Source organism: Phascolarctos cinereus, unplaced genomic scaffold (assembly GCF_003287225.1).
Source record: "Phascolarctos cinereus isolate Bilbo 61053 unplaced genomic scaffold, phaCin_HiC Scaffold_4;HRSCAF=312, whole genome shotgun sequence".
Classification (NCBI taxonomy): Eukaryota; Metazoa; Chordata; class Mammalia; order Diprotodontia; family Phascolarctidae; genus Phascolarctos; species Phascolarctos cinereus.
In genome coordinates this window covers 64965793-64990453 of record NW_027555847.1, presented here as the reverse complement: position 1 = coordinate 64990453, position 24661 = coordinate 64965793, and the positions used below count along the sequence as shown (strand labels likewise).

General features: G+C 41.4%; 1 protein-coding gene and 1 long non-coding RNA gene across 6 annotated transcripts in view; one reads left to right on the top strand and one right to left on the bottom strand.

The window, feature by feature from the left end:
* Positions 1 to 23723, bottom strand: part of LOC110204977 (F-box/WD repeat-containing protein 12-like) — a 29777-nt gene extending 6054 nt beyond the window's left edge. Inside the window, exons 1-6 of one of the 5 annotated variants that reach the window (XM_020981264.2) lie at positions 23243 to 23723; positions 21690 to 21727; positions 13165 to 13328; positions 12486 to 12604; positions 8240 to 8449; positions 2785 to 2949 (exon numbers count right to left, since the gene is read on the bottom strand). In XM_020981264.2, the coding sequence (XP_020836923.1) occupies positions 2785 to 2949; positions 8240 to 8449; positions 12486 to 12604; positions 13165 to 13328; positions 21690 to 21727; positions 23243 to 23338 (792 nt within the window). In that variant the 5' untranslated portion in view covers positions 23339 to 23723. Of the gene's footprint in view, positions 1 to 2784; positions 2950 to 8239; positions 8450 to 12485; positions 12605 to 13164; positions 13329 to 14914; positions 14948 to 21689; positions 21728 to 23242 lie in introns of those variants that run through there. The other 4 variants (XM_020981263.2, XM_020981262.2, XM_020981261.2 and 1 more) reach the window with 4 other exon arrangements.
* Positions 9958 to 22604, top strand: LOC110204979 (uncharacterized). The gene is made up of 4 exons (XR_002323481.2): positions 9958 to 10190; positions 12337 to 12581; positions 13728 to 13923; positions 21698 to 22604. It is a non-coding gene; the product is annotated as an uncharacterized LOC110204979 (long non-coding RNA).
* Positions 23724 to 24661: the final 938 nt, after the last annotated feature.

Sequence of the window (24661 nt, the reverse complement as noted above, 5' to 3'; positions counted from 1 at the left end):
TTAGCAACACACAGATATGATCAGACCCTTGATTCCCATCTTCACCCACAAATGTTCCACTTTCATAATCCAGAACTCCTGTACCTGACCATCAACTCCTATCTTTCGTCCAGTTCACCCTGTACCTCACCCTTTCTAAGTCCAGCCAGTGTGTTCCCTTTGACCCAGCTACACCACTGCCAGGTCTATACCCAAAAGAGATCAAAGAAAGAAGAAAAGGTCTTACACTCACAAAAATACTTATAGCGGCTCTTTTGATGGCAGTAAAACACTGGAAACTAAGAGAACGGCCATCAATTGAGGAATGGCTAAATAAACTGTGGCATATAAATCAGATGAAATATTACTGTGCTGTAAGAAATGAGGAAATAGATGCTTTCAAAAGGACATGGAGAGACTAATATGAATCTACACAGAGTGAAGTGAGAAGAAGCAGATCAATTCATACTATGCATTAATATTATAAAAACGAACAATTTTGAGGACTTTTATAAACTAGTGATGAATGAAATAAGCAGAATCAAGAAAACAATTTATGCAAAAGCAACTTTGAAAGCTGTAAGAACTGGGATCATTCACAGTGACCATTCATAATTCCCCTACTAGACTGTAAGCTCTCTGAGTGCAAAAACTATGACATGCTTGATATTTGAATCCCCAGCAAAGCAGACCTTGGCACTTAGTAAGTGCTTAATAAATGCTTTTTCATTCATTCATTAATTTCAAGCCGCTGAAACCATCCCTCCCACCTATCTTTCAGCAAAGGACCCTGCCTCATACTTAACTGAAAAAATTGAGGCCACCTGAGATAAGTTCTCCCTCCTGTCCAATTCAATACTTCAAGTCAGCATCACAGGCTTCCCCCCACCCCACCAGCACTCCCAGCACTCAATTCTTTCCTCCTTTACTCCACTGTCAGGGTAATAATGTTGCCTTTCTTCTTGCTAATCCCAGATCTTCTGCATGTGCCCTTGATCCCATTTCTGTCTGTCTCCTCCAAAAGCTTGTCCTTTTGATCATTTCCTCTCTTCCTCATTTTCAACCACTCATTCCTTCTCTGCTGCCTACAAATATACTCAAGTTCCTTCTTCTCTAGAAAAAAAAATAACAATTCACTTGGCCTTATCATCTCCTTAGGTTATCTTGTATGCCTTGTTTTCCTTTCATAACCAAATTCCTAGAAAATGGTATATAGACAAGTTGTGTCTGCTTTCCTGCATCTCACTCCCTTCTGAACTCCATCATTTTACTGAAACTGCTTTCCCCCTCCCCCCACCCTAAGGTCACCAGTGGTCTCTTCATTGCCACATCCAATGATCTTTTCTCATCTTTTACCCATATCCAAGCAATCTCCTAGTCTTGTAGGTTTAACCTTTTCCATGTCTCTCAGACCCTCCTCTTCTCTATTCACAATACAGCCATCCTCATCCAGGCCTTGATCACTCTTAACTACTGAGATGACCTCATAATTGGTCTTACTTTATCCAATCTTGCCCTTCTACAGCCCATCCTCCACACTGCTGACTAACTAATACTCCTCAAACATAAGTCTTCCTGGATCACTCTTCTGCTCAAAAAGCTGCAGTGGCTCCCGCTTGCCTCTGGGACAAATACGTACTTCTGTTTAGAAAACCAGTGTGGCTCCGACCTACCTTCCCTTGCCCATTAAATACTACTCCCCATCACATCTTCTACACTCCAGCCAAGTCGGCTATTATCTACTTGCTATTCTATCCCCTAACTTGGTGGAAGGCATGGTTTATGTGGGAGTGATGAAGCTGGCGGTTACAATGGGGTCAGAATATGAGTAGCATTGAATGATGGGTTAAGATTTTTTATTTTATCCTGTAGGCAGTGAGAAGGCTCTGAAGGCTTTTGAGCACTGAACAAGTGATGTGATCATATTGCTTTGGGAAGACAAATCTGGCAGCTTAGGCAGAATTACCAGGAGAAGAAGGAAGAATAGAGAAAGATAGACAACAGGAAGGCCACAACTGAGGCATTAAGTGATCACAGTCTTAGCTTGGGTGATGTTTGGAGAAAGGAAAAAATGATGGAGTGGATTAGAGTGAGGTTTTGAAGGAAAGCTTCTATTTCTCCACCACTTCCTCCCTCCCTTGTGCCTTCTTGCCTAACTCCCCAAACCCTGGGTTCTGCTCCTACCCCAGAAACTGCCCTCTCACTAAGGCAAATGTTCCCATCTTAACTCACTACAGGAATAGGGACTGGACCAGTGATTTCATTGAAATAAGGAACTCCCAGATGTGGAAACTCCGTCTATCAATGCATGCTGGCAATTTTGCTGAAACCTAGAGACTTATAGAGAAAACTGACAGGTAAAGGATCTTGCCTTAATTTATACTGTCCAGTACTTGTCAGAGACAGAACTTGAAACAGGTATTCCTGGCTTCCTGACCTTCCTCTTAGTAACTCTCTAGTAACTCACCATAAAGAACCCCTGTGCCCTTGGGAAAAGAGAGCTCGGAGGCCAGCAGTTCCTGAGTAACAATTTCTAGGTTAGAATTGATCTGTCCTTCCATCAGACTTCTCTGTTGCACTTACATTCTAATGAGTATTGAGTTATTTTGTGCTTTTGTTTTCTTTCTCCTCTTAGAGTGGAAGGTCTTAGCTCCTGTAACAGAACACAGGACCTTGTACAGAGTAGGCACTAATAACAGTGTGCTGCACTGAACTGAACCAGATGCTGGAACCTATTCCTTCAGCATGTCATCAATATTTCAAAGCATACCACCTAGGCAAGATGTTTCTCAGAGAAGGCTGTACCTTTACCAAAACATCTGGAGTCTCTGTAGAGCCAACTAATATCCAGTTCTTGTCAGGTGAGCAGAGTAGCAAATCTATATGACAGTTTTGAAACGCAGTAACTTGGGAGACCTCCTTCAAGCAGGGAACTGTTAAGGTATAAAGCACACCTTCTGTAATGGCCACCTAAAAAAAAAGAAAAGAAAAATTAGAGATATTTCCTACAGAAAATAGGAATAAACAGAACTCACAAGGCAGATAAGTAGGAGAATAATTTGGCGCTCAAAATATGTTTATAGTATCTGAGCTCATACACCATAAGCTGTCGGTTTATGTCTGTTTTGCCAGCTTTGTCCTAAAAAATAATGAATAGCTGGTTAAGAAAATGGTTCCTAAGGATGGGATTTGGATTTGTGGACCACAGCTTAAAATATAGGAATGACAGGCTACCAGAGAAGGATGTAGATCAAATAACCATTCATAATAGGAAAACACTAGAAGCTTTGCCAATTAATATAGAGGAAAGCAAGGGGGCCCCCTTTCCCCACTAATTTAACATAGTCTGGAAAGGCTAGCAATAGCAATAAGTCAAGTGAAAGAAATTAAAGGCATAAAAATAGGCACAGAAAAAAAAACTATTTGCTGATGACATGATGGTTTACTTAGAAAATCTTAAGGGATCAGTAATGGAAGTTATATAATTTAATAGAATCAACAAAGTAGCAGGTTACAAAATAAACTCATAAAAAACTAACAGTATTTCTACACAACAACAAGAAGTGCCAAGCACAAAGACTAGAAAGTAAGACTGATTTAAAATAATTACAAAATGCATAAAAATCTGGAAATGAAACCATCAAAATCCATTCAGTTCCTGTGTAATAATGGCCAAATGCTCCTTAAAGAAAGAAAGAACAATTCACATAACTGAAGGGATAGTCAGTGTTCTTGTCAAGGCTATGCCAGTATAAAAGAATGACAATACTACCAATAGTAATTTACAGATTTTAATGCTATGCCTAGCAAGCTACCAAAGGGGTACTTCGCAGGGCTAGACAACGTAACAATAAAACTCATTCGGAGGAATAAAAGACATGGAATATCAAGGGAAATAATGAAAAAAAGTAGAAATGAAGAGATAAGAACACTTTCAGATGCCAAATCATATTATAATCATCAAAAATACTCAGCATTGGTTAAAAATAGAAAAGTAGATCAATGAAATGAATTAGATATTAATTGAATTCAATGATCCAGAGTTATAAACCTAAAATATATATTAACTAGGAAAGAACTCCATATTTGACAAGAATTGCTAGGGAAACTAGTGGAAAATAAACTTTAAAAATTAGGGTTAGACCAACATCTTCTGCCATCTACCACAATAAACAAAATGGATGTGCAACCTAAATATTAAAGACCACATCATTAAAAAATTAGAAGAGAACTAGATCACATCTTTTTTTTTTTTTTAGGCAATTGGGATTAAGTGACTTGCCCAGGGTCACACAGCTAGTAAGTGTCAAGTGTTTGGTCTGAGGCCGGATTTGAACTCAGGTCCTCCTGACTTCGGGGCTGGTGCCTTATCCACTGCGCCACCTAGCTGCCCCCTAGGGTGCTAATTCTTAACTAAAGGATACAGGCAACTACAAAGGATAAAGCCATTATTTTGATTACATGGAAATTGAAAACCTTTTGATTGATAAAATTAATGCAAACAGAATAAGAAGGCAAGTAGTCAACTGGAGGGGGGGAATCTTGCCTTCAAATATTTCTGATACAAGTTTGATAACCAAGATATATAGATAACTAACACAACTATATAAAGCAAAAAGTCATTTTCCAATAGATAAATGGTCAAAGGGGATTAAAAAAATAGTTCTTAAAAGAAGAATTGTGAACTATTAACAACCATATGAAAGGACATTATATAATAAGAAAATAAGAGAAATAATATTAGTAGCTAACATTTATATAGCACTTTTTACGTGACAGGCACCATGCTAAGTCCTTTGTAATTATTACCTCATTTGCTCCTAACAACACTGGGAGGTAGGTGCTATCATTATCCCCATTACACAGATGAATAAACTGAGGCAAACAGAGGGTTAAGTCACTTGCCCATAGTCACATACCTAGTAAGTGTCTGAGACCAAATATGACCTCGGCTCTTCCCGACTCCAGGCTCAGCACTCTATACTCACTGAGCCACCTCTGAGGTTTAACCTCATACCAAAACAGGCAAAGATGACAAAAGATAAGAATAGTAAAATCTTAGAGGGATCATAAAGAGACTGCCACACTAATACATTGTTAGTGGAACTCTGAATTGGTCCAACTATCCTGGAAAGCAACTTGGGACCATGTGAAGAAAGTGATGAAAGTGTTCATAGCCTCTGACTCAAAGCATCCACTGTTAAGTATGTACTTTGGGGGGCGGGGTACTGACAAAAAGAAAAACCCCATATACAACAAAGCATTTATAACAGTATATTTTGTAGTAGTAAAGAACTGAAAACAAATTCCCATTGACTTGATAATGACAGAACAAATTATAGTATTTAATCATAATGGAATATTAATGTGATGTTAGAAATGATGAATATTTTGGATACAGAGAAACAAGAAAAGGCTTCCAATGAACTGATGCAAGATGAAATAAGCAGAACCATAAAACAGGGAAAACAGAGATGACGTAAAAATGAAACATATCAATAAAAATATTTAAAAAATAAAAAGTAGGAAAAAGAATACAGTGACTACAAAAAAATTTAAACCTTGTACATTGTTTGAGGGACACGGAGAAGGTAAAGAAAGCATCAATAGAACAAAGCATCCAAAGCACAAAAGATACCAGGAAAAACAAGGAAAAGAAAAAAGGAAGAAATAAATCAATATTTCACAGAAAACATTATTCCCCTATTAGCAATTCAATATTGTAGTATATTGTAGTACCATAGGATAATACAGAAGAACTTTGCTTAAGTGGAAGTATTTAAATATACACACACATATAGGATGAAAATGAGAGGATGGAACAAAATTTATTACTCAGGCAACTCTAGCGGGAAAGAAGTTGAAATCATGGTTTCAGATAAAGCAGCAATAAAAATTAGTATTATCAAGAGAAATGCAGAAATAATGTTATGCTTAAAGGTAACATGGACAGTGAAAAACACCATATTCAAAACCAAATGCCATAGTATCTAAGTGTTTAAAAGAAAAGTTAGATGAGGTACAAAAATACAACAGGAAATTCATATTCTTCTTTCAGAAACAGATAAATCCAAAAGAAAGAAAAACAAGCAGGAAAATCTAAAGCTGGACAGATTATTGGAAAAATAAGATTTGACTGACTTGTGGCAACTTCTGAATAGGAATATTAAAGAAAATGCATCTATCTTGGCATTTTATTAAAAAATGGTCATGTACAGGGGTATTAAGGAATTATGAATAAATACAGACTAGAACAATAATAATGAACAGAGGAAATATGAGGAAAAGACAGATTTAAGTGGAGATTTGGTAATGACATTCTGAGTAATGAATAGGTCCCTATAAGTTAGAGAAACAATAATTATGTTAATAACAATGAGAAAACACACATTATAGCTGTTAAAGCCATGAATTGAAAACACACATTATACAGTTAAAGTCATTCTCAGAGGGACATTTGTGTCTGAAAATTTATATTGAAAAATAGAAAAAAGTTATACAAAGAATGACAAACTATTAATAACCATATAAAAGACTACTGCAAATCAGAAATAGTAACAGAAATACAAACTAAAATAACTCTGTGGTTTCCCTTCACACCCACAAAATGGACAAAAATGACAAAAGATCACAAACTCGGGATTGGAAGGGCTATTGGAAGACAGACTGTGGGCATGCCTATATACTGTGGTAGAACTAGGAGCTGAAATAATCATTCTGGTGACCAAAGTAGTCACTCTTTCACTCAGATATCATCTCGTTGAGCATCGTCCCCAAGTAGTTCAAAGGCAGAAAGGTGCCATCTATGCCAAAAAAATTCCTATTGACACTTTTTTTGTGGTAGCAAAAAAGTGGGGTGGGTGGGGGGAATGTGAGTAGCTATCAGATGGGCAATGGCTAAACAAACTATAGGATATATGAATAATAGAATATTATACATACATTCATTTATGTACATACATATGTATTTATGAGGCTTCTGAGTCATTGATAGACCTTTGGTCTCTTTCATTTCTTAACGATGACCTGTACTTTCCAGTATTTTTTTCATTGTCCTTCCCTGTGCCTGTGTTTGCTTTGAAGCTTTTGTGTATCAGGGTATATTTGTTAAGGGGTGGTTCTTAACATCCTTGGCTTCCTTTTCTGTCAGGCTACCACCCTCCCTGCAAAGATGGAAAGGGGTTCTCTGGGACTGAAGATCAGTTTTTATGTTTCTCTGTTTAATGAGTTATCAGAGCCAAATAATCATTTAAAGAGTAGATAATGTGCCCGTGATGAGTCCAACTTTGCTTCGCTAGGCTGATCCTTGAACAGTAGGCACATTTTGTTGCTAGGATCACATCAAAGCCTTGGAAGCCTGGTAGAATTTGCCAGAGCTTGGGCTCTCCAGGTACATCCTTTGAGAAAGCAGGGTCACCTCCATGCTACAATGAGGCAGTGAAGTAAGACTCTTGTAGGAGAAAGATTTAACTAAACGAACAGTAACAGAATAATTATTTTGTGCTTATGGATCTTTTGGTCATTTAAAAAATAATTTTAAAAGGACTGAAAGACCTATAATCATACAACTATATATAGTTGCTTTATTCAGAGGCAGTTAGGTGGCACAGTGGATGGAGGGCTGGGCCAGGACTCAGGAATTTAAATCTGGCCATAGACACTGGCTGTGTGGTCCTAGGCAAGTCACTTAATTTCTGTTTGCTTCCATTTTCTCAACTGTAAAATGGAGATAATAAAAGTACCTACGTTGCAGGGCTATTGTGGGGATTAAATGAGATAATATTTGTAGGGTGCACCTGTTTGTAAAGTGCTTAGCACAGTGCCTAGTACATGGTAGGCGCTATAGAAGTGCTTATTCCCTTCTTTTAGTTGTAGTACAAACAAACGAACCTGAAAATAACCTATATGTTCAAGATTAGAAAACGGCTTAATAAACTATGGTGTGTTAGAGCAATAGAGTAGTTAGGTTTCGGATAGATCTATGAAGCGGGGTGTACTGTGAACTTAAATGGGAAAAAAATACATCTTTATTTCCATAGATTTTGATTTTTTTATAATCCTGTGGATTTTATTTTATGTATTTAAGAATATTATTCTGAGAAGGGGTCCATAGGACTCACCAGACCGACGGGGATCCATGGCACAAAAAAAGGTCAAGAATCCCTGCTCTGGTTCAACTCAATCTTTTTACAGATAAGGAAACAGGCACATACAGTGAAAATAACTTGCTTAAGGTCAAACATCTGCCAAGCCTACTTACTGTCAAGAAAGGGTTCTCTGGCACCCCACAGAGCACCAGATTACACCAGGTAGAGGGTGTGATGAAGGTGGCCTGCTCCTTCCCAGTTTGTCCATCCCACACCTTGATGGTCCCTCGCCCATCCATGGTGATGACCAGCCGATGCTCAGGGACAGTCAGGAGTCTCCTCAGCGGAGCTGGCTGAACAGAGCTGGACCAGATCTGAGTGCCCTGGGAAAACAAATGCTCATCATTTACCATTTGTGAGAATTGCTACAGCAATATCTAGGAACGTGTTACACTGATGTGGCTCTTCTGCTTAACAACCTCCAGGATTTCCAATTGCCTGCTAAATAAAGTATAAACTTATTCTGGCATTCAAGGTCCCGACCTACCTCTCCAGCTTTGCCTACACCATTCTGTGCCTCATGTTCCACACAAATTCTATTGCCACTCCCACCTACTCCATCGTAGAATCAGATTTACAGTTGGAAGGCATCTTACACAGCCATCTAGTCCAATGAATCATCTTAAAGAGAAGGAAACTGAAGCCCAAGAAGGAAAAATTACTTACCCAAAGGCACATGGGTAGTAAATGTAAGACGTCAATTTTGAATCCAGGTCCTCTGACTCCAGAACCAAGTACTCTTTCCACATCTTCTTTCTGTGCCTAACTTATGCAGTCCTCCACTCCTGAAATAGACTCCCTTCTCATATCTGACCGTCGAATTAAAAACCCAATGCAGAGTCTGCCTCTTCCATGGAACCTTCCCTCAAAATCTGTTCCTCCCATGTTTACCCCCTCTTGAAAATGATAAGTGATTTCCTCCTCAAATCTGTCACAGCCCTTTGCTTAGACCTCTCCTTTACACTTAACTCATTTGCCCTCATATCAATCAATCAATCAATTAATCAATCAATCAATCAACATATATTAAATGCCAGGCATTGTGCTAAGTGCTGGGCATACAAAAAGAGGCAAAAAACAGTCCCTCAAGCATCTCACAATCTAAAGGGGGGGGGGGACCACATAAAGCAAGCTATACACAGGATAATTAGGAAACAATAGAGGGAAGGCACTAGAATTAAGAGGGTTTGGGGAAGGCTTCCTGGAGCGGGTGGGATTTTAGTTGGGACTTAAAGGAAGCCAAGGAGGTCAGCAGTCCAGGGGTGAAGGACAGTCACTTATCTGTGTACTTTTCCTCCCCTATTAGTTTGTATATTCCTTAAAAGTAGAGTCCATGTTAGATTTAATTTCATAACCCTTGTATGTGACAGTGCCTTGCCCATAGTAGGTGCTTACTTAGTAAGTGCTCACTGAATTGAAAAAATCTAGCAGAATGCCTTCTGGGGTTTCTGGCTTAATACAAATTCTCTTTCATTCAAACATCTTTTCTGTTCTTGTTTTCAAATTCTGGAACCACTTCAAAGAAACTTAAAAGCTATCTAGTTTAACTTCACTGCTTTACAGTGAGAAAAAAAAACAACAACAAAATAAAACCTAAGGCCCTAAAGAGGCCCTGAAGACCCAACCAAAAGTAGGGGAGTGAATTACCCAAGGTCACCTAGAAAATTAATGTAAAAGCTGGTACTATTCCCTGAATTTTTTCTTATTTGTGTCACCATGATGACTCAGCCAACCTCATAGTGTGCTAGAAATCTTGACTGGGAGCCAAATGAACCTTTCCAGAGATTACATCACGGAATGAAACCAACAGAAGTATTCTCAGGGCCATGTAACTTCTGTGCCCTTCACTTTCTTCCACACTTACTGACCTTGAGGACTAAGAGACAGCAGGAAAGACCCTGGTCCTGAGACTTTGGTCGGGAGGCCTGGCTCTGACATTGACCAGCAGTAACCATGCCAAGTCCTTTCCCTTCCTGGGCCTTAGCTTCAGTAAAATGAGTGTCAGACCAGATGATCTCTGAGGTCCTTTCTGGACCTGACGCTCTATGATTCTGTGATTTTAAGGTAAGGAAATGGGTCTGTGGCTTGGACAGTATGGGAATTAACACGGCTTTCTTTAGCTCTTAATGGATATCATCCCTTGATCTGGAGCCATCTTGGGGTCCCTTCAGCCTTCTGTTTTTACCTCTCATGTCAAGCTGACTTGTCTATTTCCTGAATTCAGTGAGATGGGTCCTCATCTACCCTAGCTAAGGAGGCAACCCATCAAAGAGATCTTGGAGTCACTGAAAGAGCAGGCAGACTTACAAAACAACTAGAAGGCGGGTAGAGAGGGGAAGGTGATTGATTATTCATGATACAAAAGGTCTTTGCTTTATCACCAGAGTTACCACAGTGTTGCATTAAAAATATGAGCTTGCCAAGTACATTTAATGCTAGAAGGATCAGAAGTATCAGATGATGTAGAACATTTGCTTGGTCCTTCCTAGACTTCGTGGGCCCAGAGGTTTAGAGTTGGAAGAGATCTTAGAAGCCACTAAGCTAATCTCCAAATTCTATATGTAATGTGGGTTATCCAGAGAATGCACAGATATTCTCTGCCTGACTCTGGCTGCATACATGTTTGACTCAAGCATTTCGGTGCATCAGAGATGACATACTCTCCAGCAGCTTCCAGATGTGTGGTGGGAGCCAGGGCTGAAATGACTGATTAACAGTCAATCAACAACAATTAACAAAAATTAACAACAATTCTACACATGCCTCAAAGTGCTGAAAGGGGGTTTTGGTATGATGTGGCAAAACCTGGGTGGTACCCCTGGTCCTTCTCCTTCCTCTCCCCTCCTGACCCCTCCCCCATTTTCCAACCCCACCCCTTGATAGCAGGTAGGAGGTGGGGTGCCCAGTCCCCTATCCACTTCACCACTTAGTTACCTCCACACAACACTGCATCATGCCCCTTTGCATCTAGGCTGTCCCCCTGCCTGGAATGCTCTCTCCTTACCTCTACATCTCACAATCCCTAGTTCACTTCAAGGCTCAGTCCAAGTGCCAAGGCCTCCCCTGATCCCCCAAACCAGTGCCCTTTTTGCCCCTCCCCCAAATTACTTTACACATTTTTTATGTATTTAATTGTTTCTGTGCCTCCTCTCCACAATAGACTACCAGCATCCTGAAGGCAGGAACTATTTGGTTTTTATCTATGTATCCCCTGAACCTAGCCTGGCATCTGGCACAAAGTCAGCCCTGAAAGACTACTTGTTTGAGTAAAGATCTATGAGCTATGCCAAGGGCAATTATTTGCATTACAAAGGGATTATCTGGTTTACAAAGCATGTCACCACAACATTCCATTAAAAGTTGTGCATTTAACTTCATATTAAATTAACAACAATTCTACACATATCTCAAGGATATATCAGGAATATACCAACTTGGTAATAATTTTACACTAGTGAGGTGCCCTTGCATTAGCGGGCAAAGTCTTTATGAAGGGATCATGTCGTTGTTCAGTCATTTCAGTTGTGACAGACTCTTCGCGACCCTATTTGAGATTATCTTGGCAAAGATACTGGAGTGGTTTACCATTTCCTTTTCCAGCTCATTTTACAGATGAGGAAACTGAGGCAAACAGGGTTCAGTGACTTGCCCAAAGTCACACAACTAGTAAGTGTCTGAGGCTGGATTTGGACTCAAGAAGATGAGTTTTCCTAACTTCAGGCCCAGCACTCTGCGCACTATGGTGCCACCTAGGTGCCCCTATGAAGGGATCATAGGATGATAAAATTAGAACTGGGAGGAACCCAGGTCATTTGTCCAATCTCATTTTACAAATTAGGAAACTGAAACCTAGACGGCATATCAAGATGCCACTTTACTAGACACTTAAAAGTAATTTTTGTTAATTAATGTTAGGACCAAGAGCACTGATCTTGGCATTGAGAATCTCTAACTCTGGGACCCTGAGAAAGTCACAACATCTGTGTTTCAGGCAACTCCACAGAACTTATTTAGCAAGTCACACAGAGGTTCTGATTCATATTAATGGGAGTAGTTCCCATACCAGGAGTTTCTTCAGTGACAAACTCACAGATTCTTTGTATATTTTTCATTCATATAAGAAGTGATCTGAAAATGAGCTGTACCATGACCACTGCTGAGGAAGCATTATCCTCCTACTGAGAATCACCACTGATCTGTTTCTTTGCAGGACTGTTTCTAAAAATGCAGCACGATCACAGTGATATTTAAGATACTGAGCAGAATCTACTGCAACTCCAGGAATCTGTCAACACAGCCTTTGCATCATTTAGGTTTGTAGCTGTGAACATCGCACCTCCAGCCTCTTGCTGGACTCACCTCTTGCACATTCCAGGCACGGACAGTACAGTCTGCTGACACGGTACACACCACTGACTTCTCCTGCCCATCAAATCTCTGTTCGATGGCTGAGAGGTAAGCCATTCCATCTATTTTTCCTGAAATGAAAAGCAAATGGACCTCTTTTGACCCCAGGATGCAAATAATTGGGTTTCTCTCCTAATAATGGTAAAAGGCACCTAAGAAACCCTTTGCCTGCCCCACTCTCTTCAAAAAATTAACTAGGTTGCATAATGATTGGGAAGGTGGGCTTGAGGTCCCTCAGCAAGCATGACTTGCTTAGGGTAGATGCAATGAATCCTAGCATTTTCCTGTGAATCTGTTTGTAGCCATCACTATCATGGCTTTCTTCTAATCCACAGTACTATAGTCACCATAGTAAAAGGAATGGGAAGGAGAGGTAGGGGCCAGAATAGTTCTTTGGGGCTTGGGCTAGTGAGTCAAGAAGAAGGGGGTTCAAATCCCACATCTTTGATGCATGACCTTGGGTGAGTCACATCAGCTTGCTGAGACTCAGTGTTCTCTTCTGCAAAACTAGAAATAATATACTCCTTACCTCACAGGGTTTCTGTGAACCTTACATAGAATAATGTATGTCAGCCACTCTATAAACTTTCAAGGTGTGTGTGTTGGTGTGGTTCCTCTTAGTATTTATTACCCTCATGCCCTGAAATGGCTTTGCAAGTGAAATCTTGTGAGGGCCTCCCAAGAGCCATCTGGTGTTCTAGCTGAGAACGATGGAGGTAGTACTGCTTCCATGTCTGCGCTCCTTTACTCGCTTGAGAAATGTTGCAGAAAGTCCATCGGCTCAGGCTTAGCCTCCTGAAAGGGAGTGACAAGGTTTCATTTGGGTCCCAAATGATTTCTCATGCCTCTTACAAGTGAGTTGGGGCAGAGGCAAGGGGTGGCCAGGGCAGCCAGTCAATAAGCATTTATTAAGTGCCTATTATGTACCAGGTTCCATGTTAATTACTGGGGATACAAAGAGAGGCAAAAGACAGTTCCTGCCCTCTAGGAACTCACAGTCTAAGGGAGGCATGCAAACAATTATGTAAATACAAGCTATCAACAGGATAAATGGGAGGTAATCAACAGAGAGAAGGAACTATCTTCAAAAGGTACCAGGAAAAGCTTCTTGTGGAAGGTGAGATTTTAGGGGGACTTGAAGGAAGCTAGGGAGGTCAGGAGGCAGAGATGAAGAGTGAGAACATTATTCCCCAGGGACCCAACGAACACAGCTCGTGTCTAAGGATGGAATATGTGAGCAGCAGCCAGGAGGCCAGTGGCCCCAGATCCTGGAGTTCACGGTGGTGAGGATGGTGTAAGAAGATTGGAGGGAGAATCAGCTCTTCTCAGCAACACAGTGACCCAAGACAAGAACAAAGGACTCGAAATGGAAAACGCCATCCGTGTCCAGGTAAAGAACTGATGGACTCTGAATGCAGAATGAAGCATACTTTTTTTCTCTTACTTTATTTTTTTCCTGGTTTTTTCCCCTCTTAATCTGTTTCTTCTTTCACAAATGTGACTAATATGGAAATATGCTTTACATAATTGCACATACATAACCTATATCAAATTACCTACCATTTTAGGAAGAGGGGAGGGGAGGAAGAGAGGGAGGGAGAAAGATTTGGAACTTAAAATCTTGTAAAAATGAATGCTAAAAATTGTCTTGACATATGATTGGGGACAAAATAAAATACTATTAAAAAAAGAAAAAGGAGAAAAAGTTAGGAGGGGGACAATTTGTGAAGGGATTTGAATGCCAAACAGATGATTTTATATCTGATCCTGGAAGGGCTAGGGAACCACGGATATTTATAGAGTAGGGAGAGTGGTCTGGTCAGATATGCTCTTGAGGAAGTTTAATTTGACAGCTGGGCCAGAGTGGGAAGAGTGATCCTACAGTGATGCTATTCTTAACCATAAAGCAGGAGAAACTCTGTGACTTAGAGGTTCTATTAAAACATCTAAAACATGTTTTCATTATCAGGAAAACTACCACAAAAATAACATTCAAGTGCAAAACTTTGGGCTTAGTTAGGTGAACTCCACTGGAGGGGAAAAGATGAAATCCATTCATTGTTAAATTGAAAAATTACTTATTAAGCACCCACTGTGTGCAAAGTGCTGGGGATACAAATGAGAAGAAAAGGGGGAAAAAACCCTAAATGGTGTGTGCCTTTAAAGGATCTTCCATTCCAGAGCAGGGAAACAAGAGAAAAGCCATGGAAATCTATACACAAAACAAATATGAAGTAATTTGGGGAAGAGGGGATAGGAGAAGCCAAGCAATTGTGGTTTTTGTGAGGGATCATGAAATGATGTGAGTCCCAGCAATCACAGGTAGCTTTCAGGTCATTATGTCCAATGCTAGAAAAAAAAAAAGTCCAAATAGGACTTACTAGAGTGACTTCCTTGAGCTGCAGTTTCTTCACCTGGAAAATATGGATTATAATATTTTTACTACTTATCTCATAGGCTTGTTTCCAGGAAAATGCATAATTAAGGTCAAAAGAACATTCATTCACTAGGGAATGGCACCAATTATATTAAGTATTAAACTCAAGATTTCTTCAATTGTCTTATTACAAATGTATTTTTCAAATTTGCATTTTCTTTTTAAATGATGCTTTACTGTCTACTATATTTACTTACATAATTTTGAGCCATTATCTTCATATTTTAACACTGAAGGATAGCAAAATTTATGGCCAAAACATGATAATAAATAGGTATTTGTGACCATTTCAGTCTTGGTCCATGGCCACAAGAAGTAAACTCAAATTCTCACTAAATGGTTAGTGAGAGCCATTTTCTAAAGATGAGTAATTCATCCAAAGGCACCTGGGAGTCAATGCCAAGGTTAATTAAAATCTGCCAGGTGTGACTACAAAATAATACAGCTGATTTTAACACACATGCCAGAACTTGTTTACAAACCTAAGCAAGCCTACACATGGGCCTACCACAATACCACACCTCAAAGCACCTTTGGACCTTCCTTTTCAACTGATCAGAATTGTTTCTTTGTGGAATCTTCTCTGTCTCTAGTTATTAATTTTCCCCTTAACCACAGATCTGACAGGCAACTCATTCCATTCTTCATTTTTTTTTCATGACATGCTCTTTTCATATTTAGGATAGGTGCTTCCATTTGGAGCTTATTATGGAATAGCAAACAAGCATTTATTCAGTGCCTACCATTTGCCAGACCTTGTGCTAGGTGCTGAGGATACAAAAACAAAAAGGAAATAGGCCATGTCCTTCTATATAGTCTGGTTGGGAGAGAGAAAACATGTAACATATCTAAATTTATAGAAGATAATCGGAAGAGGGGAGGGTATGTACTAACAGCTAAGTGGTACAGGGAAGGCTTTGTAATGCCTAAATTGGGAGGAGAAATGAGGAAGAAGTCCATTCCAGGAATGGTAGACAGTCAGCACAAAGATGGTGGTTGGAATGTCATACACACAGAACAGTAAGAAGGGCAGTTTGTCTTCACTACAGGGTAGGTGAAGGTGGAAATGTGTAGTAATTCTGGAAAAGGAAGCTGGAACCATATGGTGAAAGGCTTTATTGTATTTGATTCTGGAGGCAATGGGGAGCCAAGGAAGTTTACTAAGCAGGAGAGTAACACAGTCAGAACACTGCTATAAGGAAATCACTTTGGCTGTTGGGTGGAGAATGGATTGAAGTGGGGGGACTGGAATGCAAGGAGCTCAATTAGGAGGCTACTGTAATTGTCCAGGCAAGAGGGGATAAGGGTGTGAACCAAGGTGGGGGATATTCCAGTGGAGAGAGAAGATGAATGCAAGAGATGTAAAGTATGTGCTTTTAAAGTGGTCTGGTGGCCTCTGGGGGTCCCTTCCAGTTCTAGGTCTCTGGTCCTATAATCATGCGCAAAGACAGATGTTAATTCTCCTTTGCCTATGCTTATTCCCTTCATTTTTTTCTTACTTTAATGCTATAATTAGCATTATAATTACATACTAGTGCTAACAGCTGGAAGAGATTTTAATGTTTCTCTGTTACAAGTAATGTTTGCTCTTGATTTTAGATATTTTTGATCATAGAAAGGAAAGGCCTTCTTATGCCTATGCTTTTTTATAGTGTTATCAAAAATGATTGAGATAAAGTGAAATTCTCTGAGAGTTGTATTATATATAGAGTAGTAAATATATTGCATTTTTGAGAAACAAAGTAAACAGAAAATGAAGTTCTCCAAGAACTACAGTAAAAGAAGTAAAACAAATGAATGTTAATGTCTGCTATATTTTGCAAAGGATTTGTTATAATCATGTGTTTTTATTGCTTTGTTAGTAATATGATTATACTTAATTTTTTCCTAATGTAAAACAGTTCTCGAATCCCTTGAATGAATCTGGCTGCATTGGCTAATCCTTTAAATATATCACTGAAGCCACTTAACTATAATATTATTTAATATATGTACACCAACATTTTCATATCCTTTAGTGACACTGGGCTAGAGTTTTCCTTTTTTCTCTCTCTAATGTCCTTAAGTTGGGGATCAGGACCAGTGTTTTGGTTTCCTTGCCCTGTTTTCCAGGTCAGTGGTTTTCAATAGTAGATATCTCTCAGCTTCTTTTAATTTTGCTGTATTTTTACTTGGCTCTGATATTTTTTGCTGAATTACTTAATTCTAAAATTCTTTCTTTGATTTTTAAAAGTATCCACTGCTATTTCCCGAATTCTGTTCTAACCTTTTTATCTGTTAGTCTATTAGGACTTCCAACCATTCTTGGGGTTCTTGTGGGCATTCCATTCTCTTTTCTGGGGTTCTAGTTCTAACTATTGCTTAATTACTTTCTTCTCTAGGATTGAATCCTAGGAATCTCTGATCTCAATCGTCACTATTTTAGAACATTTTCTTTTTGATCTTTTCCTCAGTCTCTCTGATATACAACTATATCAATAAAGATAGATAGCTATTGCTATCTATATTGATACTATCTCTCCATCTATCTACTTATCCATCTCTCTCTCTCCCCCTCCTCCTCCCCTTCTCCCTCTCCCCCCAGGATTTAACTCCAGAGGGGGGAGAGGGGGAGAGAGAGAGAGAGAGAGAGAGAGAGAGAGAGAGAGAGAGAGAGAGAGAGAGAGAGAGAGAGAGACAGAGAGACAGAGAGAGAGACAGAGAGAGACAGAGAGAGAGACAGAGAGACAGAGACAAAGAGAGAGACAGAGAGAGTGTGAGAGTGTGTGTGTGTGTGTGTGTGTGTGTGTGTGTGTGTGAATGTGTGTGAGTGTGTTTGAGTGAGTAATTGTGTGTGTGTGTGTTTTCTTTTCCTCCCAAACCTGTTCGGGAGTAGAATTTGGGGATTCCGCTAGATTACAATGGATTTTTATTTTTGAGGGGGAGGGACTGGCAAAGGCCCTTTTTGGATCTGTGCTCCAGCTGCCAATGGTCCCAACGTTCTCCTGCTCTTTAGCGCCTTGCGCTCTCTCTACATGGAACCTTAATGTCAGGCCCAGAGAGGGGTGGGTGGGAGTGGAAAGAACAGTGCAAAATCATGGGGAGTCTGAGGGCAGTGACAAACACTCCTAGTGTTTGATGGCTCACTTCCCCCACCTATCGAGTTCACATGTTGTGGTGGAGGCAGGGGCTAAGTGGCCATGCGAAACAGATAGTGGGGAGGTGATGATATGGTCTTGCTATTTTTAAGTTTTCTACATGAATCTCCTTGAAGGAATTCCTTTTCTTTCTATTCTTTTCATTGTTCATGCTTCTTACCTTCTTGAGGTGGTAAGGGAGAGCAGAATTAAGGTACAACCTTTCACACCATTTGCAGAAAAGCCCACAAATACTTGCTGTATCAAACAATCTTGCATTTGATCTTGTATGCCCCCATTTGTTTCCTAAAATTCAATTTCACAAACATTTTTAAGCACCTACTCTGTCCAACATTCTCTAGCAGATTGCCCCCGAAATCACAAGGTCAGAGAATTATAGATCTGGAGTTGGAAGGACCGTGGGGGGCCATCTGGTCCAACCCTTCCTTGAGGATGAGAAAACTGAGGCACAGTGAGATTAAATGACTCGTCCTCGGTCACACAAGGAGCAAGTGTCAGAGATGGCATTTAAAGCCAAATCTTCTGACAGCAGAGAGAGTTTTTCTTCTACTATACACACAGCTCCTTCGCTTTCTAATTTTCTGTTTTTGTCGTTTGGTCATTTCAGTTATGTTGGACTCTTTGTTACCCCATTTGAGGTTTTCTTGGCAAAGATACTGGAGCAGTTTGCCATTTCCTTCTCCAGCTCATTTTACAGATGAGGAAACTGAGGCAAACAGGGTGAAGTGACTTGACCAGGGTCACACAGCTAATAAGTGTGTCTGAGGCCAGATTTGAACTCAGGAAGATGAGTCTTCCTGACTCCAGGCCCAGCATTCTATCTTCTTTGCCACCTTCTATCTCTCCCTGTCTACTGGTTCTTTCTTAGCTGCCTACAAACACATTCAAGTATCCTCCCTCCTTAAAAAGTCCTCTCTAGACCCTACAACATCCTTAAACTATCTTCCTATCTTTCTTATCCCTTTTTCAACCAAACTCCCTGAAACAGCTGCCTATGCTCATTACAATCTCCATCTACTTCATCTGTTCTCACTCACCTCTTCACTCAGTATTCTGGCTCCCAACCTGATCACTCACCTGAACCTTCTCTCTCCAAAGTTACCAGTGATCTGTCTCTTACTTACCAAATTCAAAGAATGCCTTTTTCTCCTTCCTCTTCCATATTGACCCCTCTGAAGGATGTCATCACTAGTGAGTACCCTTCCCTCTTGAATTTATTCTTCTTCCTGAAACTACTGTCTTGGTTTTCTGCCTAATTGTCTGGCCCTTCTTTCCGAGTCTCCTTTGCTGGCTCATCAGCTATATAGTACTCCCTAACTATGGATTTAGCCCTGTCCTGGGCTCCCTTCTCTTCTCTACACTTTCTCACTTGGTGACCTCACCAGCTCACATAAGCTTAATTATCATCTTTATGCTGATGACTTTTAGATTTATAAATCCAACTCTTCTCTCTCTCGAGCTCCAGTCCAACATCACCAAATAATTACTATACATTTTAAACTCAACTTGTTCAAAGCAGAATCCATTCTCTCCCCCCTCCAAAAAAAATCTGCTTCTTTTCCAAACCTTCCTATTTCTGTTGAGTGAACCACCATCTTCCCAGTCAGTCAGGTACACAACCTTAGTGTAATTCTTGATTTCTCCTTTTAATATACCTCACATATCCAGTCAGTAGCCAGTTCTCATTGTTTCTACTTCTGCAATATGACTTGCATCTAACCCCTTCTCTCCACTTATAGCCACCATCCTAGTTCAGGCATATATTACCTCTCCCCTGGACCATCACAACAGCCTCCCAATGTCCCTGCATCCAGCCTGTCCCCACTTCAATTCAGCTTCTACAGAAGTATCAAAGTGACTTTCCTAAAAGCACAGTTCTGAAAACATCGTTCTCTTACTCAAAAAACCCTGGTGGTTCCCTTTTTGCTTTTAGGATCAAATAAAAACTCTCCTGGAATTTAAAATCTCTTTGTGACCTGGCCTTAACCTATCTTTTCAGCCTTATTACATTTTTACATTTTATTTCTCCCCTTTATGAATACTGTGGTCTAGCCAAACTGGCCTCTTACTTTTCCTTATATGTGATACTTCATCATGTTATATTTGCACTGGAATGCATTCCTTTCTCTGCTCTACCCTAGTTTCCATCCAGGTTTAGCACCCCCAACTCCTAGAGCTTTTCCTCCCAAATGACCTTCTGTCTATATTGTATGTATCTATATATGTACATGTTGTCTTTCCTCCAACCTAAATTGTAAGATCTTTGAAGGAAGCTAAGGGTAGAAGTGGATAGAGTTCTAGATCTGGAGTCAGGAAGACCTAAGTTGAGATCTGACCTCAGACACTTATAGTTGTATGATCCTATGCAAGTCACTTAGCCAGCCTGCCTCAGTTTCATCTGTAAAATGAGGATCATTATAGTACCTACTTTCCAGGATTGTTGAGGATAAAATGAGGTGTTGCAAAGCATTTTGCAAAGCTCAAAGTGTATATAAATGCTAGCCATCATTATTATTCAGATAGTCTGGACTATCTGAATCTATCTATCCCAGGGAGCATCGTGGGAGCCGTCAGAAGGAGCATCCTGGGAGAAGGGTGCCAAGTAATATAACTCCAAGGGTGGTGTAATGTGAAAGTGGGCAGGAAATACAGCTCTTCTCCAGGAAGTACCTCTCCCTTCAAGAAATGGGTCTGCTATTCAAAGGAATTTATGTATAATAGTCTATATAGTAATTAATAGATGTGTTATTACTGTTGTACATTAAAGCAAAAATCACTCAAATAAATCATAAAGCAAATACACATGTGTGGAGGGATTTGTATAAAGGTAATATGGAGAGGAAAAAACTCATTAAAAACTAGAGGAAATCCAGAAAGTTTTCACATAAGTACTAACACCTGAGCCTTAAAGGAAGCTAAGGATTCTAAGATCAGAGGATCATAGGTATAGAGATGGATGGAACCTCAGATAAGGAAAGTGGGACCAGGAAGGTTGAGTGACTTGTCCAAGTCCTACCATGCTGATAGTAATCATCAGAGGTGGGATTTGATCTCAGGTCCATTGTATCTAAAGCCACTGTATAGCATTATCTTTCTGAAACAGTGATAAAGGAATACATTCCAGATATTTGGGGCCAGCCTGAACAGAGGCATAGAAATAAGAGATTGAGTTCAAATGTATCAGGGGCCTGGAGAGACTAGACACAGACACAGAATACCTGCTATGAAGATAAGGCCTGAGCTCTCATTGGCCGGCCTCCTGTTAGCCAAAGTATGGCCAGTAAGCTAGTTTGCCTGAAAGGTGGAATGCAGCAGGAGAAGGAATGTAAAATGACTGGAAAGGCAGGGAAATTGAAGGAACAGTGGGTGAGTGTTATTATCCTGGATAAACCATTCCTGATGAATGAGAAAAAATTTAACCTGTCCTATCTCCCCCAACCATTCTCTTCTGTTCTTCTTGTTTCCCCATAAAGAAACAGGGCTGAGCAGAGAGCAGGCACTTGGCAAAAGGCCAGGAGATTGTTTTCTTCCCTGAAACAGGGTCACTTTCCTCCAAACCTCATTCTTCCTTCACTCACTCACCTCCACAGGAAGGCACACTCGGCAGCTTCATTCCAGACCTGGAGAGGGAAAGGAAGAAGGGAGATGGAAAGAGAGAAACATTCTGGGGAAAATCTGTTATGTTGGTCTCCTGTCTTGCTCTCTGGTTGTTTGGAAGCATCCTTTCCAGGAGTAATCCTCAAGGAAAGGAGAAGGGAAGACAGCTGGAACTCCGCTACTCAACATCTGGGCTCAGTATCCTTTTGCCTTTCTAATATTGTCTTGAAAGATCTCAGGTTGGTCTATTCTGATACTGAGTAACAATCCTAGGGCCATGTTGCCACAATGTTACTCTAACACTAAAGAATATGGAAAGTAGCTTTTTATGGAAAGAATTTGGATTGGGGATGTTGGCTCAACTCTTTTCTCTAGAAGCTGTTACCTTGGCCAAATCATTGAACTTCTCTTAACTCCAGTTTTCTCAACTCTGAAATGAGGACAATGAATAGCTGTCCTTCCTTAATTTACAAAGTTGTTATGAGGCTCCACTGAGGTTACTTTTATTTTATTAAAAAAAAATCCAGACCACTGACTCCGCCCTCCCCCAAAACCCCCAGATCTCATGCCACAGAAGAGCTTCTAACCAACCAATGCCTTAGCCCAGGCTACCAGCCAATAAGCCTCTGGTCTTTAAAGAGAGTGGAGATAAGGAGATTCAGCGTGTGGAACACTGGAAAGAAAATCACATCATTTGAACTCCTAGATCCCACCCCTGGTCTACTCACAACAAATGTCAATCACAATAAAAAGCAAACCAGAGAACTAGCCAAGAGAGCTTCCCCTAACCTTTCCCCTTAGGTGGTGAGTATGAGTAAAAATCTATTTACTTAGAGACTAAGTGCAGCTAACGTTGAGTTATCTCTGACCTCAAATTCTATCCCCCCAAAAAACAAAAAATGAGGCTAGGACAGGGGAAAAAACTGTGGACTGGTAATCTGCAGACCTGCCCCACCTCTGCTACTAACTTGTCAGGCAATCTTCCCTCAAATCCACCTCGTGATGCCATGTCTAAGGTTATTTCACTTAGTTTACGCTCAGGAAGCATGACGGTGTTGGAAAAGGGGGGGGGGAGGAAGGGAGCAGGAGAGGGGCAGGGTCGTGGTCCCTGGGTCTTTCACATAATGCCTCTCCAAACTGCAGGAAGTACTAGTAGCCTTTTAGGTTTTGTCTTGCAAAGGACAGAGTTGGCAGGGGCTGAGTAATTGGGGAACCCCAGAGGAACCTCGAGAGGTCACGTCACCCACAGCTCTGCCACGGGCCCGAAGCCCACAAGGGATGGATGGGCTCGGCCCGGGCCCTCCTCTGGCGCTGGGGTGCCCAGGGGATTCAGGTCCTGAGCCTCCGCCCAAACCCTGCTGGTCCCACAGAAGCCCACGGACAGCGCCGCCCTCCTCGACCCCAGCACTTCGGGGCGGTGGGAGGGGACTGCAGGCCCATCGGCACGGGGCCTCGGGGATGCCCGGAGCAGCCCAGAGGGTGTGGGGCGCCCGTCGGGGTCGCGGGCGGGCGAATGAACAGGAGACGCCGGCCCGTACCTTGTCCACCTGGGCCGCGCGGAGCAGGTCCGGCGCCTCCAGGAAGGAGAAGACGTGCAGAAGCCCGTCCAGCGGCAGCACGGCCGGGGTCCCCATCCCTTCAGCCCTCTTCGGCCAGCCCCGCCGACTTCTCCGAGGCTCGGCCCCTGCCTACGCCCAGCTCCGCCCTCCCTTCGCTTCCGCCCCGGCGGCCCAGGCCCTGTCCCCGCCCCCAGTCCCAGGCAAGCTCCGAGGCTCCGCTTCGCTCCGCCTTCCCCAGCCTGGCCCTCTTCGGGACCCCGCTCCGGTCGCCCTGGCCCCGGGGAGTCTCCACTGGCCTTCTCCCGCAGAACTCAGCCTCGCGGCCTTGCCCTGGGCGGAAATCCCGTGCTTCTGGGCCGGCCCCCAGGCCTCCTCCCTTCCCATCACACAGCCTTCCCCTGTACTCCCCCCAGGCCCCGCAGCTCTCCAGGCACCGGGGCAGATAAGGCTCACAACTGGGCGACTGGGCGGCCTGGGCAGTGACCCCTGGGGCCGCCGGGGCAGAACGAACTCCGCCTTCGGCATCTGGTTTTTTCCACATTAAATTATTCATTTTATCGTGTGTGTGTGTGTGTGTGTGTGTGTGTGTGTGTGTGTGTGTGACCACACAGGCCTCTTCGAATCCGTTGTTTCTAGTGATCTAGAAAAATACACAAACCTTTCCAATGTGACTACGCACGCTTGTTATAGTTATCCCGGCAAGTAAAAGGAGGTGGCTGGAGATGTCAGTAACTAGCCAAAGTGAGGTCCATTAGTCAAACATCTCTAATTTTACCTCATACTAAAATCAAGGGGTTTACATTTTTTTATGGGAACTTTGCTCATAACAATCCTCCCTTATTCGCTTTTAAGTTACTCTTTCTGAAAGATTTTTGATCACCATCCCCAGGCACAGATTGTCCCTCATGTCTAGTTTTTAGGGTAGTGATCTTATCCTGTATTCTACGGTTCTTTGTCAGGGCTTATAATTGATTTTAAAGACTGGAAGCATTTAGCTTCTTAATCCAGCTGGTTTTTCAATAACACACCAGAATTTTCTTCAATTTTACATATTCAGTGTCTTAAATATGTTCCTGACTTGTCACAATGAAAACTGCATTGGTCTAAGTTAGACCACATCTATGGCTTTGTGTTCAGCTCTGAATGCCACATTTTAGGAAAGTGTTTTACAAGCTTGAGATAATCCAAAGAAGAGCAGCCACAGTGGGGAAGAGCTTCAGTATTGTGCTATAGTGTGTGAAAGGGCAAATGGAATGGCTCTTAGGCCATGGAGGGGAGAATCTGATAACTCTGCAAAAGTTAAAAAAGGCTTTCACTATTGAAGAGGGATTTGGCTTGTCTGGGACGCAGATGTAGGCTTGCTTATAAGGGAAAACTTTCTAATAATAGGAGATATCC